This window comes from Aegilops tauschii, chromosome 1 (genome assembly GCF_002575655.3).
Source record: "Aegilops tauschii subsp. strangulata cultivar AL8/78 chromosome 1, Aet v6.0, whole genome shotgun sequence".
NCBI lineage: Eukaryota > Viridiplantae > Streptophyta > Magnoliopsida > Poales > Poaceae > Aegilops > Aegilops tauschii.
This window is the reverse complement of record NC_053035.3, coordinates 170,783,354-170,802,422: the sequence shown is the minus strand read 5'-3', so window position 1 is coordinate 170,802,422 and position 19,069 is coordinate 170,783,354. Positions and strand designations below refer to the sequence as shown.

At 47.0% G+C, this 19,069-nt stretch overlaps 2 protein-coding genes across 2 annotated transcripts in view; one reads left to right on the top strand and one right to left on the bottom strand.

The window, feature by feature from the left end:
- The window catches only part of LOC109766443 (E3 ubiquitin-protein ligase SINAT5), a 29,644-nt gene extending 26,584 nt beyond the window's left edge, over positions 1-3,060 (bottom strand). Inside the window, exon 1 of the mRNA XM_020325206.4 lies at positions 2,558-3,060. Within this exon, the coding sequence (XP_020180795.2) occupies positions 2,558-3,028 (471 nt within the window). The 5' untranslated portion in view covers positions 3,029-3,060. The remainder of the gene's footprint in view (positions 1-2,557) is intronic.
- Positions 3,061-16,547: 13,487 nt separating this feature from the next.
- Positions 16,548-17,459, top strand: LOC109766445 (protein FAR1-RELATED SEQUENCE 5-like). Its single transcript, XM_020325207.1, has one exon. It carries the CDS (start codon positions 16,548-16,550, stop codon positions 17,457-17,459), a length of 912 nt encoding a protein of 303 aa, XP_020180796.1.
- The last annotated feature ends 1,610 nt before the right edge of the window (positions 17,460-19,069 follow it).

Genomic DNA, 19,069 nt, shown 5'->3' with positions numbered 1-19,069 from the left:
GATCACAGATACCACCTCTTCACCTTCTTCTTGACAAACCTCTTGTCCGTCTACATCTTCAGATTCGTATTCAGTATTCTTCCTCATCGCCTTCACCATCATGGATAGTCGTGTTAACAAATTTCCTTAGTGGGCAACTGCTGGATATGTGTCCCTCTTTACCACATTTATAGCATTTTGGGCCTTCATTTGCCTTACAACTGCCTCTAGTTTGCTTCGGGATGAGTTGTTTTGTCTTTGGTGGAGTGGTCTTTCTTCCACTCTATTAGGTTGGCTCCTAGATGAGCCTTCGATATGAGGATATGGAGCCTTAGTTGTATTTCTCATCCTCACAAACCTCTCGGCCTTTAAGGCTAGAGCTTGTGCTTGATCAACAACAACAACAACAAAGCCTTTAGTCCCAAGCAAGTTGGGGTAGGCTAGAGGTGAAACCCATAAGATCTCGCAACCAACTCATGGCTCTGGCACATGGATAGCAAGCTTCCACGCACCCCTGTCCATAGCTAGCTCTTTGGTGATCTTGTGCTTGATCAACGGACCAAATTTGTTGCATCATCAATCGATCTTGAATAGCATCATTGAGACCATTGATGTACCTTGCAACTTGTTGATCTTCAGTTTCAACAAGGTTGCACCTCACTTGTAGTCGTAGAAACTCCTCTGTGTAGTCTGAAACAGTCCTATTTCCTTCAGCACAATTTTGAAATTGGATAAATAGGATCTGGTCTTAATCAGCGGGCAAAAATTTCCCTTTCAAGAGACTTTTCATTTGCCGTCAAGTTCTCACACGAGGTTCTCCTCTCAGCCTGCGCTCTTTTTGAACGCGATGCCATCATGCACCGGCTCCTCCTTTCAGCTTGTATGCGACCAAAGGAACTCTACGATCTTCCGGAACCTCCATGACCTCAAAGAAAGTCTACACTTCATATAACCAATCTAGGCACCCTTCAATATCAACATTTTCATTAAAAGTTGGGATCTCATCTTTCACCTTGTATGTATCCCTTGCATATGTAAGGTTGGGTACTCTCCAATATGCATAGGCATCAGCTTCTTCAAGGGCTTCATCATATTCTTCACCTTCAGAAGTTTCAACATAAATTGGCCTTCTTGAAGCACATTGAAAAGCACGTTGTTGTGACGGTCTTGCTCCAAGATTACCTCTCATTCTTCTTTGATGAACATCTTCTTCTTCTTTAGATGAATCTCCTTCATTGGTAGCAGGGGGAACACCCTTTCTTATCATCTCAACCAGCTGATCAAATCTCCGATTAAGATCTTCACGCAGCTCTTTGATTTGTTGTTCTGCAACATCCATCCTTTTCTCCAATTGCTCCATTGCTTGCTGCAGCTTGCTCTCGAAGGGGACAGCAAGAACTAGTATGGATCAACGAGGCTCTGATACCACCTGAAGCAGCACAAAGGTTGTGGAGGAGCAACTCCATTTTGCTGCTACAATGTGTACAGCACAAGTGTTGAAGGAACAACTTCAACGTGTTGCGCTAGATATCGCTCTAGAGGCCAATGTAGGCCAATATGGCAGCAAGAATTCAATCCAGAACTCCTAGAGCACAAGATCTACTCCAAGATCTTAGGTAAGAACAACAAGCTCTATTATAGGTAGTGGGTACATAGTCTGGGTTACAAAATAGAGGTGAGGACCTCTATTTATAGGGCTTTGGGAAGCCTTCACATACTTCTACTTATAGCTGAAACACTCTAGAAAACATTATTTAGGATTCACCATTCTACTCACAGCTACTTATAACTAGAGAACTCTAGAAGCAGCAGGTAGAGTAGAAAGAAAAGAAAAGAAACACCACACTAGAGTGGAAGCATCTAGAAGTAGCCAAACAAATCTGACACGATTTTTTTTTTTTCATCTAGTATTCCTCATCATACTACCTAAGCGACTGGATCAACAATTTCTCTCACTGGATCAAGAATTGCTCTCAGTTGCATACAGTCCAAGAAACTAGAAGTACCAAAGGTTACTAAAAGCAGCAACAAGACAAATGATCGGCAACAACAAGCTAAACAGTAAATCAAAAGAAAAAGAACAAGTTAAGCGGCAAATAAAACCAAAAAAATGCTCCACTATTCCAAAGTATTTGGAGCTTGCGAAAGCAAAAAAAAAAAATTTACCCCCTAAATAATACAATTAATTCGTAGATAGGGAAAGACTCCACACACTAATAGCTCGACTCAGATCCAAAACAGAAGATATGTGTCAATTCAATATGTGCATGGAAGGGAGCAAATCAACACAAAACCTAACAAAAATCCGTATATGTGCCCATTTCGAATCACAATCACCCAATCCCTACAGGGAGCAAAAATCCCCATTCCAGCTAAACGATTCCGCTAGAATACGCGAGTCTAATTCGATCCCATCAAAATTAGCATAAAGACCAACCTTTGTGCACCTGAATACCCTAATCACAGCCACCGGATCCAGTTCTAGACTCAAACCCACACGCATACTCATCTCAAATCGAGAAGCGTAGACAAGCCACCCCCAAATCAGGGAACGCGGAGTGCCACGAAGAGCACCTACCTGGTGGATGGGCGGGAACATGGAGTTGGTGCAGACAGGACACTCGAGCAATTCGTGTACGCTGGTCGCCGGTGGCCCGCCGGCGGCGGCCGCGGTAGCACCCACTCCCCCGGCCGCGGCCGCGCCCCCGGCATTCATCTTCGCGAACGCGCGTCCTCCGACGCCCCCGTTAGCGGCGAGGTGCACGGGATGGATCGGGATGCTGTGGTGGTGGTGCTGGTGCTGGTGGCTGTCGACGTCGTCTACGTCCATGGAGGCGTCCGGGAGGGAGAGGCACTCCACGCTGTCCATGTCCATGGTGGCCTCCCAGGCGAGCGTGCCCCGGCGTCCGCTTCCGTGTTTCTCTCGGTTGCGCTGGGAATTGAGGACGGAGGCGCCTGGCCGCCGCGGTGGGTTCGTTGCGTTTAGGTAATCGGGATTGGTTTGGTTTGGGGACGGGACGACGGGGCAACGACGCTGGGGCCGTCTCATTTGGCGTCCGAAACTACGCGGTGATAGCGACGACGTCGTCTCGTGAGGTAGGCCTACCGGGCCTCTCAAACCAGTGAATTCTTTTTTGACACCGATATCCACTACACGTATGGCATTTAAGATGATGGGGAGCATTCCAAGTCCATCTGTAACGACACTTCATCATCACCGCAAGCACCGAGAGGACCAATGATAAGAGCACGTGCACGCGCCATCCAGAATGAGGTGAACTCCTTCTTCGAGCTCCACTCAAATTCACACGAGAGTTGGGTCCTACCTTAAATGGAAGGCTAGCACGAGGACCCGAGCAACTACGGACGAGAAGAAGGAGGAAAGGAGCGAGAAGGATGAAGGAAGGGAGACTCTGGACACTCCGGGTGTCCAGTCACTTTGCCCCCGGGTGCGCGGCCCCTGCAAGCCCCGGGTGCCCGGCCATGGTGGGCCCGGGTGCCCGCACCCCCGGGCGCTGCTCCCAGCCACCCCTGGGTGCCCGGCCCCTGCTCCCAGCCCCCTCCCCCCCCCCCCCGGTACCTGGACATGGAGCCCCGGGTGCCCGGCCACTCCCCTGTCGGCCCCCTGACCAGGCCGGGTGCCCGGCCCCTTCGCCCCCGGGTGCCCTGTCCTTCCTGAGCGGGTGGCTCTGACCGGTCCGGGTGCCCGGGCCACTTTGCCCCAGGTGCCCGGACCCCTCCGAGGGCCTGCGTGCCTTTTTGGGTGTTTACCCTTGTATCCCTCTTCCCCTCTTATTTCGCCTCTAAACTATAAGTACCCCCACCTAGCTCATTAGAGGGATAGAAAAGATTTAGATGAGACATTTGTGAGTTTTACTCTTCTCACCTCCTCCCTTGGAGATTAAGGCCTCCTAGGAGAGGATCCACATATGGACTCAAGACCTCCACCTTGGAGTAGACTAACACCATCAAGCCCTCATTTCTAAGGAGTGGGATGAACATTATCATTGTATCTTTCCTTTGATTGTGTTTTGTGAACTTGTGGATCTTGTGATGCTATTCTAGTGGATGTCTCATTGGGAATTGTTGGAGTGATTTTCTCTTGTGTTCTTGCCCTTTTCCCCCTCCAAGTGTGAAAAGATCCCACCTAGGGTTTCACCCTACAACATCTTTGTGACACCCCAAAATTTCGGCCTTGTTTTATTTATTAAAATGTTGCCAGGAAATAAAACTTTTTCCAATTGTCAAGTTTTACCTTTTGTGATTCTGGATTTTTGCTTCAAGTGGGAAAAACCTTCAAAGGTATTGTTGGACTTGATTGCTCTCTTTTATAAAACAATTCCTCATCAGTGGATTTAAATTTTGCAAGATTTATTTTTCCTCAAAGCTTTCTTCCTTTAAAATGATTTCTTTTACATTTGGAGCCTGTTTGCACTACAACCATTTGACAAATGCATTTAAAATTTCCACCAAAATTTTGGGATGTCATGTGATGGTTCCACATCACTTTTAAAATACCTTCTTGCCATTGGAGATTTTGAGCTCTACACCAACTTTTCCAATCTGGTCCAGTAGGCATTTTTGCACTACAACCCATTTAAATATTTCTTTAAAAATTCTTCCAAGTGTTTGGAGATGTCAGTGGATGCATACAATTCATCTTCAAGCAAAAACCCAGTGATGTTCTTTGAAAAAATTGAGTGGATCAACCTCTTTTGCATTCTGGTCCAAATTGGTGATTTGTACTGCAACCTTATTTCCTTTGCTCTAGTAACCCTGAGCTTTTTCCTACTTGTAGCCCTCCCTACCAAACTCTTAAGTCCAGGAGATTGGGCTCATTGGAGTTTTGAAGTGCATGCTTTAAACCCTTTTTCTTTCTGTCCAAAACTGGAGTTTTGCAAAACTTGCACTAACAAGTTCCTGGTTTTGACCAAGTGATCTTACCATCATCTCCTGCATCTAAAGAGACCCTGATCTGGGGATTTTGGCCACTCCAAGAGTTGCCTAAGTGCTTTTGGCATTCTGTCGAACACCTGGTGTGCACAGTCTGTTTTGGCATGAGTTCTTTGTTTGCACTGTGATTTTGTTCCACTGGCCCAACAACCTTGTCCACTGAACTCCTAGCCACCCCTACCCTTGTTCTGTTCTTTGCCAGCCTCGCCCAAGCTCTCCAGAGCACACTGGCATTGCGTCGAACACCTGCCGTGCGTGCTCTGGGCGCGCCCAGAGCGCACGTTTTGCACGCGCGCGCACTGAGCCGACACGCCGCTCTGCCGCCCTCGTCGCGTCCCATCTCTGGCCCCTGCTCGCCTGCCGAACCACGCCAGGCACTCGCCCTCTCTCCAGTACCCTCCAAGCTCTCCCTGGCACCCTGCAGCGCCGCCTTGGCAGCACGCCGGCGTCGGCAGCGGATTCCGCCGCGGACGGCGCCGCCCAAACCGCCAGCGCACGCCAGCTGCCCCAGAGCACAGGCCGTGCTTATCCTCCCGCTCGTCGGCACGCTTTCGTCGCCGCCACGATGCCCTGCAACTACAGAAAAGTGGTCGCCGGCGATCTTATCCTCGGCCACCGCGGGAGCCAGCCTCGAGCGCCTATTTAAAGGGAACCCCGAGCCCCTTCGAGCACTCAGGCGACATCAGACCCTCCTCGTAGAGCTCCCCTAGCAGTAGATTGACCGGAGAGGACCGTCTTCACCAACTCCGGCAAGTTCGGTCGCCGCCACAATCCAGTGCCGTTCGTCGCAACCGGAGCTTCCCCCGCCAATCCAACACCACCAGTAGCTCCCTTTGGTCCTTGCGGAGCTGCCCAGCTACCCAACTTCGATCGGAGACCACCGGAGCACAAAAAGCACTTCACCACCGTAGCCCTCTCCGCCGCGGAGCTCGCCGCCGGCGACTCCTTCCACCTCCGACGACCCAACAACCACCCAGAGGACCGCCTCGGTCTGGCCGTTCCATCCCCGCCCTTGGATGCCCGTGAGGCGCTGCCGTTCGTCGACGGCGATCGCCGGAGCCCCGCTCCCGTCGGGTAGAAGAGAGGAGAAGGAGGGAAGAACGGTCAAACCTGACCAGTGGGCCCCCTGGACCCACTGTCAGTGACCCGCGCGGCCGTCCTCTCTCTATTTAAGTGAAGGCGCATAACTCCCGAGTGCGTCTCCTCTACTGCGAAAGCGTATTCCTTCTGAATCGTTTTCTTTTCTGGTTTTATTTAAAAACAGAGATTTGACCAAACTTTGACTGACTATAACTTTTAAAATAAAACTCCAAAAGAGTTTATTCTTTTTCCTACCTCTCTCAAATTTCATCTAGTTTATTTTAAGATTTATTTCAAAAATATTTGAGACAATTTTTGGTACTGTGTTTGAAATATTTGTTATTTGTATATTTTGCAAAATAGGATTTTGGAGGAAAGGGAAAGCTTTCAAAAAGTGCATCCCTTGCATACTCTTGAAGGCAAGCATTTCTGAACTCTGGCATAATATTTTGTTGTGGTGTTCTGGTGCGATCACAACACCTTTTGACTTGGTATATGCGTTGGCTTTATGTATCGATATAGTCTCATGCATCAGTGCACTTTGGAGTTGTGTTGTGGTCAGCAATGGATACATTAGTGATTTGGATCATCCTCGTGAGCTCCTCATGCATACCGGTAGGAAGCCGGGAAAGTCGTGGTCTTGGGTAGACACGAGCTTGTCCCTAGTCCCTCGTCGAGACGAGTATGTCCGGCATGGCATGGTGAGGCTTGAGGAGTGGTGATTTATTTCACTAGTGGTAATATTGTTGGAGGATTCTTGGACCACCTGAGTCGGTTGTAGATCGAGTCTTGATCAATAGCTTCCTTATTTGTTGGTACCACCACTTGTCCCTGCAGGGGACAGGGTATGGTTCAGTAAGTTGTTAACCCCTACCAAAGCACACACCGTACAGAGGGGCCATGGTGGAAGATACCGGAGGCCTCCGGTAGGCATGCCACTTGGTCAGGGGGCATGGGTGTTTCCGGTTGGGACCGAGAGGGGGGGCACCCCCTTAGAGCGCGCGAATAGAAATTTGATCCCATGCTACGTCGAGGTTGTAGCCTCCCCACTTAGAGTTTTGCTTGGCAGGTGTCGTGGGTGATTCCAGACACCGGTGAGTTAAGCTGGTGTGTGCAGGTCAGGCGTGTTTTCAATTAAAAGACCGTAGACGGAATTAGTCCCGATGGACTAAGTAAACCCGTCACTCGTGGGAAAATGGTACTCCCTCTGCAGAGGATATATCCTGTTGGATAGTCATGTTCTTGAGTAGAGACCACAGTCTGAGTTGAAACCAGTAACGGTATTCGGATGGAGAACGGTTTAGCTAGAACTCAGTGACGGTTTTCGGATGGAGAACGAATTAGCCAGAGCTCAGTAACGGTATTCGGATGGAGATACGTTTCGACTAGACCATATTATCGGTTTTCGGATGGAGAAACGACTGAACTAAATATTGTTTATGATTATGGCACATATGAATTATTTCTGGACTAACCATTTATATTATGTATTCTTTTTGAGTATCCCTGGGATGGTTCTACCTCCTGGATACTCACTGTGATTATTCTCTTATAAGCCCTTTCTGTGGTGTCGCTCAGACGCCCGACTACGGCATGCTTGTTGTTCATTTATCTTTTATAAGCCCTTTATGTGGTGTCGCCCCGACGCCCGACTGCGGCATTTTTATTCTTGCAGTTTCCTCTCGAGGAGTCATTCAGACCCTCGTTTGGCACCAGTATTACTATTCTTGCAGTTTCCTCTCGAGGAGTCATTCAGACCCTCGTTTGGCACCCAGTATTTTATTTTGGAATATTTTTAACCATATGTGTGCATCATGGTCTTTTGCATATTTCGCGGCAGACGTGTGATCATCTAATTAATCTGGAGCATGTTTTGATATATTATACCCGTGTTCTTAATGTTTGCGAGTACATTCAAACGTACTCACTGGCTTGTCCCTGGCTATTGTCTTGGCCAGATTCCTTGCTTGGAGATAAGCATCGCGGTGACAAACCTCGGAACCTACGTGTTGACGTTTGCAGCCTCGCGAAGATAGGAGTTATCCTGGTCAGCTGTTCTTGTGGGAAATGGAGTCCCATAGACGCAGATGTAACCAACCGCTTCCGCCCTCAACCACTAGAAACCAAGTGTTGTACTCCTAGGCCTAAATGGTCTTGTACTACATATTTTTTGTACCTCGCTTGGAATCCTTGTATCAAGTTGGTGCCTCACCAGCTAACAGTAATCCTGGGGCTGGTGGGCACAAGGCCGTTTTTTTGGGAATTTATATCCCGAAAATCCGGTCGTGACAATCTTGGTATCATGAGCAAGGTTGATTCATATCTTGGAGTCCCATCCCCCCATTTGCTAGTTTGATTTTGTTGTTTTTCGTCCAAATTCGAAATTCCCCACAAAAATAGCCTCAATTTTTTCTTGCAATTTGTTGGATCTTGTATATTTGGTTGTTTTGGTCCACGGATTTGTTGTTTGGCAAGTGAATCTAGCCCCTACCCATCAATCCCCACCCTTCCCACCACGAAATCCACTGAATTTTGCTTTTCCCCACAATTTTCCGCCCAAATCGACCACCACCGGGTGCCCGCACCCCGAACCCCCGGGTGCCCGCACCTCCGGGCCAATTCCCGCTGACCACCCCGGGCACCCGCACCTCCCACCCCCGGGTGCCCGCACCCCCCCCCCCCGAATCAGCCCACCAACAACACCATATTGACCATAACTTCCACCCCCAAAGTCTGTTTTTCGTGTTCTTTAGCTTGTTTGGAAGCTCTTGACATCCCCCATCCACATATATCATTACCACCACCATTAGCCTCCATAAAAAATCATCATAAAAACACCCACCTTCCGCATTTGACCGATTTTGAGTTGCGGTTTTCGTTTCCTAAGGTGTTTCGGCTACTTAGGAACGTGTGACATCGACATCACCGCCATTCATCATCGCCTCGGAGTCATCTTCGCCAACGATCGTCACCGTTGACACCGCTAACCGTAAGAAAGTACGGTAACCTCGACGACACTTACTTCTTACCCTTGCTTTTGCATTGATAACCCGAGCCATTTTGCGTTACTTACCCATCGAGACTAGCAAGTTGAGAATTGCCGGGCCACGCTATTGTGCACTGTAGTGATCTTGTTATCATCTTAGTGACATAAGTCTCTCCCGTGCATATCTTACATGCTTGTCTCATATCATATTTGGCTCGAGCATCAAGCATAGTGAAAAAAAAGAAAAAAGAAAGAAAAGCTTTTAAGCAAAAGAGGAGAAACAAAGAGCTTGTAAGAAATAGCATTGAGCATCGACATATCATCTTGGTCACCACATACATAGCATAGTTGGGATTGAAGACGGCACGTTTCTCTCATAGGTTGGTCCACAAGCGTATATTGCCCATTTGAGCAATCGAGCTAGCGTCTCTCTAGCATTCGCACAACAAGAGCATTTTCCGTGGTTACACATTTTGAGCTCACTCCTTGGTTGTGCGGATCCCATCTATCTTCTGTGCGTGTGTTCCTAGTGATATTCTTGGCTTTGATCTATTTGCTTTACTTGCAATTTTGTGAACCTTCTCAACCTTATCGATATCTTGACTAACATTTGCTTGAAATTTTTTGCCACCATCCTAACCGAGCTACTCCATAAGCCTTTTACTTGTAGGTGTGAGAAACAATACCCGGTACCAATTCTCCTATTATAGCATCACGTGGGATCGTACTTGTTTCATTCACAATCTTCGGAAAAGGTAACTTTGGTTTTGTTCTCTCATTTTCCTACTCACCTCCACTTTCATATGATGGATAGGCCGAGTTCTTCTACCAATCCACTCTTCCTCAAGCAAGACGGCGACATGACCTCCTTCGTCACCAAGAGCCACCTCTTTGGTGCACAACGAGCTTTGCATCAAGAACAACAAGCAATGAGCGACCGCATCGACCATCTCGCCACCGACCTACGCCTCTCCGAGCAACGTACAAGAGACTACTTCGACAACAAGCTCGACGAACAAAAACAAGAGAGCAATGCAAGAATGGACAAGATTCAGGCTTTGTTGGTCAACCGCTCTTCTACCTCGTCGTCCTACTCAAGACAGAGTCACTCGAGTCGGCACTCCTAGGACACCATCGTCGGCTCAAGTACTCCGACATCAAACACTCTTCGACGAGCTACGTGCCAAGACCGTCAAGCAAACCGCAATCCTCTTCACGGCATTGATCCTCAAGAGCAACTTTGAGCACAAGAAAATCGCCATCGCCACAATCAAGCTACCTTTGTGGAAGCACAAGAAAGGCAACGCCAACGTCTACAAGAGGAAGAGCGGGCGCGCCAACACCAAGAGGAGCAAGACGCTGAAGCACTTCGACAACAACAACTCATCGACAACGACCATGTACGTGAAAGCTTAAGCCCTTGTGCCGTTCCGGTTATCCTTGTGCCTAAACAAGATGGTAGTTTTCGCATGTGCTCCGATTGTAGACCCATCAATGCTATCACCGTTAGATATAGGCATCCCATATCTCACCTTGATGATATGCTAGATGAGCTTAGCGGTGCCACTATTTTCGCAAAAATTGATCTCAAAAGTGGTTGCTATCAAATCCGCATACAAGAAGGTGATGAATGGAAAACCGCTTTCAAAACTAAATTTGGCTTGTATGAATGGTTGGTTATGCCTATGGGCTTATCCGAAGCTCCCGGTACTTTCATGCGTCTTATGCATTTTGTGCTTCGTCCATACATATTTGTTGTGGTCTACTTTGACGACATACTTGTTTTTAGAAAATCCATCAAAGATCGTGTAGCTCATGTTAGGGCCGTTTTGCAAACTCTTCGCAAGGAACGTCTTTATACCAACATGAAAAAGTGCATGTTTGGTGTTGACAAGCTTGTTTTCTTGGGTTTCGTTGTTTCTTCAAAGGGTGTCCATGTTGATGAGTCTAAAGTTGAAGCAATTAAAACTTGGCCACAACCCACAAACTTGCAACAAGTGCATAGTTTTCTTGGCCTTGCGGGCTTCTATCGTCGCTTTGTGAAAGATTTTAGCACTATTGCCGCACTGTTGCATGCCTTGAGTAAGAAGAATGCACCCTTTGTTTGGGGACCTTTGCAATCTACCGCATTTGATGAGCTCAAATCCTTGCTTACTCATGCTCCGATTCTTGCTTTGCCTAACTTTGAAAAAACTTTTGAGGTTCATTGCGATGCTAGTGGTAATGGAATTGGTGGAGTTTTGATGCAAGAAAAGCGAGCCATTGCATATTTTAGTGAAAAACTTTTCAGTGCTCAACTTAATTATCCCATCTATGACAAAGAATTGTATGCTTTAGTGCGTGTGTTGCATGTTTGGGAGCATTATCTTCGCCCACATGAGTTTGTCATGCATACCGATCATGAGACACTTAAGTACCTTAAAGGTCAAACCAAGTTGAATAAACAACATGCTAAATGGAATGAATTTATTGAATCTTTTCCCTATGTGATCAAGTACATTAAGGGAAAAAATGTTGTGGCGGATGCCCTTTCCCGCAAATGCATGTTAATTACTCAACTTGAATTGAATGTTGTTGGATTTGACCATATCAAAGATTTGTATGCGCATGATGTGACTTTTGCTACTCCTTTTGCTAAGTGTGTGACGCCTACAACCGCGCAAGACATTATACCACCGTCAATTCCCCCTTCGAGGTTGTCTACGGCTTCAACCCATTGTCGTTGTTGGACATCCTTCCTCTACCGCTTCAAGAACGAGCAAACCTAGACGCTAGTGCAAGAGCAACCTACCTCAAGAAGATGCATGAAGAAACACGTTCCACGATCAAGCGCCAAGTACAACGACTTGCCTCCAAGCTCAACATCAACAAGTCACTGATGGTGTTACGACCTGGTGATCTAGTATGGTTACATCTATGTAAGGACCGTTTCCCCAAGGAGCGCATGTCAAAGCAACTTCCGAGAGCCGATGGACCATTCAAGGTGCTCGCACGCTACAACGACAACGCCTGCAAGATCGACATTCCACGTGACAAGTACAACATTAGCGACATCTTCAACGTCAAAGACTTGGCCAAGTACCATGGTGATGATGATCATGATCCGTGGACGGATCTCTCCCAAGGGGGGGGGGGAGATGATGCGGAGCATCCCGAGTCCATCCGCAACGACACTCCATCACCACCACAAGCACCGAGAGGACCGATGACAAGAGCACGCGCACGCGCCATCGAGAACGAGGTGAACTCCTTCTTCGAGCTCCACTCAATTCACACAAGATTTGGGTCCTACCTCAAACGGAAGTGTTATGCATGATTAGATATCAAGGTGTTGATCATGAAGAGGCTAGCATGAGGACCCGAGCACCTACGAACGAGAAGGAGGAAAGGAGCGAGAAGGATGAAGGAGGGGAGGCTCTGGACACTCCGGGTGCCCGACCACTTTGGCCTCGGGTGCCCGGCCTGAACCTAGGCGCGGCCCCTGCCAGGCCCAGGTGCCCGGCCATTGTGGGCCCGGGTGCCCGCACCCCCCTGGGCGCTGCTCCCAGCCACCCCCGGGTGCCCGGCCCCATGCTCCCAGCCGCCCCCCCGGTGCCCGGACATGGAGCCCCGGGTGCTCGGCCACTCCCCTATCGCCCCTGACCAGGCCGGGTGCCCGGCCCCTTCGCCCCCAGGTGCCCTGTCCTTCCTGAGCGGGTGGCTCTGACCGGTCCGGGTGCCCGGGCCACTTTGCCCCAGGTACCCGGACCCCTCCGAGGGCATGCGTGCCTTTTTGGGCGTTTGCCCTTGTATCCCTCTCCCCTCTTATTTCGTCTCTAAACTATAAGTACCCCCACCTAGCTCATTAGAGGGATATAAAAGATTTAGATGAGACATTTGTGAGCTTTGCTCTTCTCACCTCCTCCCTTGGAGATCAAGGCCTCCTAGGAAAGGATCCACTTGTTGAACCAAGACCTCCACCTTGGAGTAGACTACCAGCATCAAGACCTCATCTCTAAGGAGTGGGATGAACATTATCATTGTATCTTTCCTTTGATTGTGTTTGTGAACTTGTGGATCTTGTGATGCTATTCTAGTGGATGTGTTATTGGGAATTGTCGGAGTGATTTCCTCTTGTGTTCTTGTGTGTTCTTGCCCTTTTCCCCCTCCAAGTGTGAAAAGATCCCACCTAGCGTTTCACCCTACAACATAGGGGGTATGTGCCACACGTCCCGTGCGGCATCGACACCGTCCCGCCCGCATGAGGATGCCCGGGTGCATCCAGTCACAGCCCGCATGTCTGGTGTGCGGCGCGATCATCCACACGTCCGGGCGAGCGACCCCGTGGCCCGCAGGACCTCTCTCGGTCGTCGTCCCTCTCCGCCTGCGAGCCACAGTAGCCATCATCCGTCGTCTCCAACCTCCGGATTGGCTAATCTTCCCTTACCTCCATTGTCTTCCTTCTCTACTTGCAATGGCAACTAGATCGGATCGCTAGCGCCCCCACCCTACCTCCATCCTCTTCCCTCTCTACTTGCCATGGCAACCAGATCAGATCGCTAGCGCCCCACCTCCCCCCACCCACGGCGACGAACTCACACAGAAGGTGAGTTAAACATCCTGCATCTAGTTCTCGTTCTCCTATCTCCTCCCCCCAATAATTTCACTTCTAGATTTCCCACGTAGATGGCAACTGGATCCACAAGGTCATGGCAAAACATACCACATACATACTAGATTTGTGTCGCATGGATCTACGAATCACATGAATCAGACCGTTCATGTGCATTATCCTCTGCCCTGCAAAGTATATAAAAGTTGCCATCTTGTATCCTACATCTGATCTTTCATAATTATGGGTGATCAGAAGTTCGAACTAAGCTCTTAAGTTGGGTTGCCACCAGAAGGTGCTCGAAAGTATGTTTAGGATTCACTAAAAGTTGGACGAAAAAACGATGGGGGGAAATGTTGAAAACAGTGGGAAAGCAGGGCATAACAGAGAAATTCGGCCAGTACGTATGAAGGGAAAAAAATAGTTGCCACCTATCTATGTTGGTAGTTGCCGTCATGTTATGTTGTTAGTTGCCGCCAGTTCAACATGGTAGTTGCCATCCAGATTGTAGAAAGAGAATGAATATGCATGCCCTATCAACAGAAATGCACGGCTACGATGTTTCCTACTTGCCATCCTGTAATAGCTGTTTATGCCAGAAATGTGATAAGATTGCCGTGTTCCCTTTTATGTGGAAATAGCAAATTGGAATTCGAATAATGATGCGTTCGTATTCATCCAGTGATTGAGAACACAGTGGGAGAAGAAGAAAAAAATGAATCATGAAGACGGGACTGATCCTTGGTTTTTCGGAAGGCCGCAAGCGCCCCCTTGAGATGCAATAGAGTACGATCAACTCGTTTCCGCAGGACCATTGCTGCCACTACTAGAGCAGTACGCGGGCATAGGTACGATACATGATCAAAAAAAGGACAGATGACATGTTCGTGAACTTGGAAATGGCATTCTACTTATGTACTACAATGACATTGTTCACAGGTTCTTACGACACAACCACAGGCAGGGATACCATGGCAAGATGCAACAGGGGGACTATCGGTGATACATATGCGGGGAACCAACTTCAAGTAGCAAATGTGACAAATCAAGGTAACACAAAAAATAGCATGTTAATGTGGCGAAGAAAACTTGCAAGGATAGCAGTACTCACGAGTATTTTGAAAAAAACACGGGACCATCATGCAACACGTGGCAACAGGTGGCAACCGGATACCTGCCATCAATGTCATATAGAGGTGCGACGTATGAAATGATCTTGCGGACAGTGTATCAGAAAAGGAAACTAGATGACATTGGTGTTTACGTGGTGTGACGAGAAATGAAAAATAGATGACATTGGGTAGAAATCAAAAAAATGATGGAAAGTGCACCTGCCAAGCCTGGTCAGCTGTATTTGCCATCCGTGGACAACTGCATGTGTCAAATTAAATGTACGACTACCAGTTTCCATACCTGATTGCACGCAGTTGCCATGTCTGAACAATTGTAGTTGCCATGACTGAACAACTGTGCTTGCCATGTGTGAACAACTACAGTTTCCATGAGTGAACAATTATATATGTCATGTTTTAATAGCTACAGTTGCCATGCCTGACCAACTGCAGTTGGTCAATGCTTGTCAACTGTAATTGCCTTGCATGGTGCACTATGTTTTCCATGATTTCAAAGCTAAACTTCCACATGATACGACAAGGAAAAATGAGATTTAACATGTTTTCATACAAAAAAATAAAACATGGCATCCCATCTTATGATATACGTTGACATGATCGCAGGTTCTTATGGTACAACCACACCAGCAGAGGTCTCGTGGCAAGCTGCACCATTGCAGGCCATCAGTAACGCAGATACAACACACCAACTTGAAGTGGCACACCAACTTCGATTAACACGTATGGCACAACAAGGTAATATGTGAACCAGGAAAAATTATGCATTTGCTTTGTGGAAAAGCATTGGGAAAGTGCACTTGTCACGGTGGTGCTAGCATGTGCAATTGCCACCAAGTGAATACGGCCATTAGTCATCTATGATCATCTAGATTTATCAATTACTGTCTGTGTGTACTTGCCATTAGTGATTATCTGCATTTTCCTTTTGTGCTCATATCTAGAATGCATTTGATGTTAAGATGTTGATTGCAATGACTTGGCAACTGCAGATGCCATATTAGGTCAACTGTAGCTGCCATGGCTGGAGAACTGCAGTTGCCATACATTGCCAAAATGCAGATGCTCAAGACTTGCAGATATGCATGATGTCATGCCAAAAAAAGATGGTTTATAGTTGCCATGATTTTTGAAGTTGCACCTTCCAACAATTTATACATGTAAATTATACAACTGCAGTTGTGTACCATATTTTCATATGCGGTTGCCATGAACAATCAGATGCAACTGCCATATTTCATTTCAATGAATATGCCATTCAAGCAATACTGCTTACACACGTACCTGATTTTGCAGGAGCTTCGACTACAATCAACAGTGATGCACGAACATCTACTATGGGTACCTCAGAGCACGCGGAAGGGGCGTTCCACGAGCCAGTCACCGATACTACGAGAAACAATGCAGAATCAGTGTCAGAACTGGCAATCGTTGCAACAATGACGACAAGCACGCCTCTGCGCACCAACACAAGCAATGCTTAAACAGAAGAAACAACCGCCAATACTGCAGTGGATTATGAAACTGATGACGAAACACAAGGAGAGGAAGAAGAGGGGCAATCAAAAATCATGCCACCTCAACCACCTTATGTTGGATAGAGATTTGGTTCATTTGAAGATGCCAAGGAATACTACCAGAGATATGCGTTGTTTCATGGATTTGCGGTGAACACAGAATACCATCGGAAAATAAAAAAACTAACGAGTACAGCAGAGGTGAGCTAAGGTGCTACAAGGCATGAAAGAACAAGAAGAGTTAAGGTGTTGTGGATGTCGTGCCGGAACGAAAGAGAGGCATCATTCTCAAGACGGGATGCCCTGTCACGATGGAGCTAAACGCAGATGGAGCATGGTGGGTGGTCACCGAATATGTCAAAGAACACAACCACAACCTGATAAAGAAGTTTTACCTAGTAAAATTTCTGAGCGCCCATAGAGGATTCAGTCCTCACGAGAAGAAATTCATAAAGTTGCTACATGATTGTAACATCGGTCCATCAAGAATGGTCCAGATACTGTCCCTGATCCACAGCAAAGATGGAAGTTTGAGTAGCATGCCCTACATACCAGCAGACATCACAAACCTAAAGGCAAAGTACCGCAGAGAGAGCAAGTTGGCTAACATAGAAGACACGATCGCCTACTTCGAAGAGAAAGCAAAAGCAGATCCTGTTTTCTTCTACAGGATAAGACTGGACGATGAGGACCGTGTCAGAAACATGTATTGGGTGGACGGTGCTGCAAGAAGAGCTTACAAACATTTCTGTGATTGCATTTTGTTCGACGCGACATATCTCATGAATATGTACAAGATTCCATGTGCTCCATTCATAGGAATAAATAACCACAATCAGTCCTTGCAGTTCGGTTGCGGTCTCGTTCGGAACGAAGATACTGATGGTTACACTTGGCTGTTCAAAACCTTCTTGGAGTGCATGGATGGACTTGCTCCGATGAACATAATAACAAACCAGGACTTTAGCATGCGTGCATGCATAGAGGAGGTATTTCCGTTGGCAGTATACAGGCACTGCAGGTGGCATATTATTAAGAAGGCTGAAGAGACGCTAGGACCATTCTTTGCTGACCGTCTAGAGCTACACAAGGCATTCGAGTTGTGTGTGGACCACAACTTGACAGTGGAGGAGTTTGAACGGAGCTGGACGGCTATGATTGAAACATACCAAGTCCAAGACAACGAGACACTTAATAGCCTGTGGGAGAAGCGGATGTACTAGGTGCTAGCCTTCTTCATGCAGTGCTTCTATCCATTTCTGCAGACTACGCAATGAAGTGAGGGTTTCAATGCTGTTTTGAAGCGTTACGTGAGCCCTGGCAACTCATTGCTGCAGTTTGCCAAGCAATATTCAGCTTTTCAACAGAAAATATTGGGATCTGAGCTACAGCAAGAAGCAAACACCGCACTCAAGCAGCTTAAATTGCTAACATATTTACCGATGGAGAGGCAGATGAGCAAGATATACACCAACAAGATATTTAACAAGTGAATGATCATACGGTCTTATTTTCCATGTATGATACGGCACATTCAACCATGAAAATTGCTAAAAAAAAACAAAAAAATGTTTGCCATGTCTGCTGGTTTGAAGCTGCCATCTCTAGTGAACACATGAATGCAAAAAGATGAAAAAATGGAATAAAAATTATGTAGTTGAAAAACAAATATTAGTTGATGTTTGTTGTGAAAGTAAGTGTAGTTGCCATTTTGAATGTGGTGTAGTTGCCATGTGGGATGTAGTGTAATTGCCATGTATAGTGCAATCGTATGTCACATGTAGGATGACCTGATTTGCCATGAGAACAATATGATGCAGTTGCACTACCAGGAAGACATTAGTTGCCATGTGGAATGCACTGTAGTTGCCATCTTTTTACATGCTAGTCATTTCAAAAATAGCACATGATTACACTGTAGAGCGTAAATTGTAGTTGCCATGTGAAATAAATTGCAGTTGCCATGTGAAATAAACTACAGTTTCCATGTTGATGAGGACATCAATACCATTGTTACACCCTCAGCCCCTAGTGGTACATATATTGGACCAATTACTAGAGCTCGCGCACGCCAATTAAATTATCAGGTACTTTCGTTTCTTGGTAATGATTCTAATGTTCATGAGAATATGATGCTGCCTAAATTGGATACATTTGTTTTGTTGACAAATGAAGGGCCTGGCATGGATAAGAGGGATGAACACTGGAGAAAGACCAAGCATGGAGATGATGGCATGCGCAAGGGGAACAAGAACGAAGTTACAAGTGATGATTTCAAGAGTTTGAAGCCACCATAATGAGTGCATGAAGCCTTGGATGAAATATACATGATGCCACTTCATAAATTTCGTCCAGAGGCTATTCTAGGTGCTGCGTCTCCTTATTATTGGGTCAGGCCCATGTAATTTCGAAATACTTAAGTATAGGCTGTTTTTAGAGTCCGTATGTGTGGGGAAACAAGAGTTGGGATGGGTTTCGGACCCATCCTCCAAGGGCCACGAAATTCCCCCCTCTTCCTCCATATATACTGCCCTTAGGGCGTCGTTTAGACTTTGGGTTTTGTTTAGATTAAAAGTTCGCCATAGCTACAACTTCGCGTACTTCGTTTGTGTTCAACGACCAGACCAAGACATCACAGAACCCCACCTTCATTAATAAAGCTTTCCTCTTATATTCGCAACCAGATTGAAATTTCAGTTTCTTGCTCGTTCTTCATTTGCTTGCAGGAAATAGACCTTCGTGGTCAGGTTGATCCTGCTCCGGCGTGGTCAATAACCTCTCGGAGTTGGTTTAGTGATTGCTAAGGTGCGACGTCTTCGCACGTTCGTAGTCG

Coding starts and splice junctions, on each gene's coding strand:
- LOC109766445 (XM_020325207.1), top strand. CDS start 16,548: ATGGAGCTAAACGCAGATGGAGCATGGTGGGTGGTCACCGAATATGTC.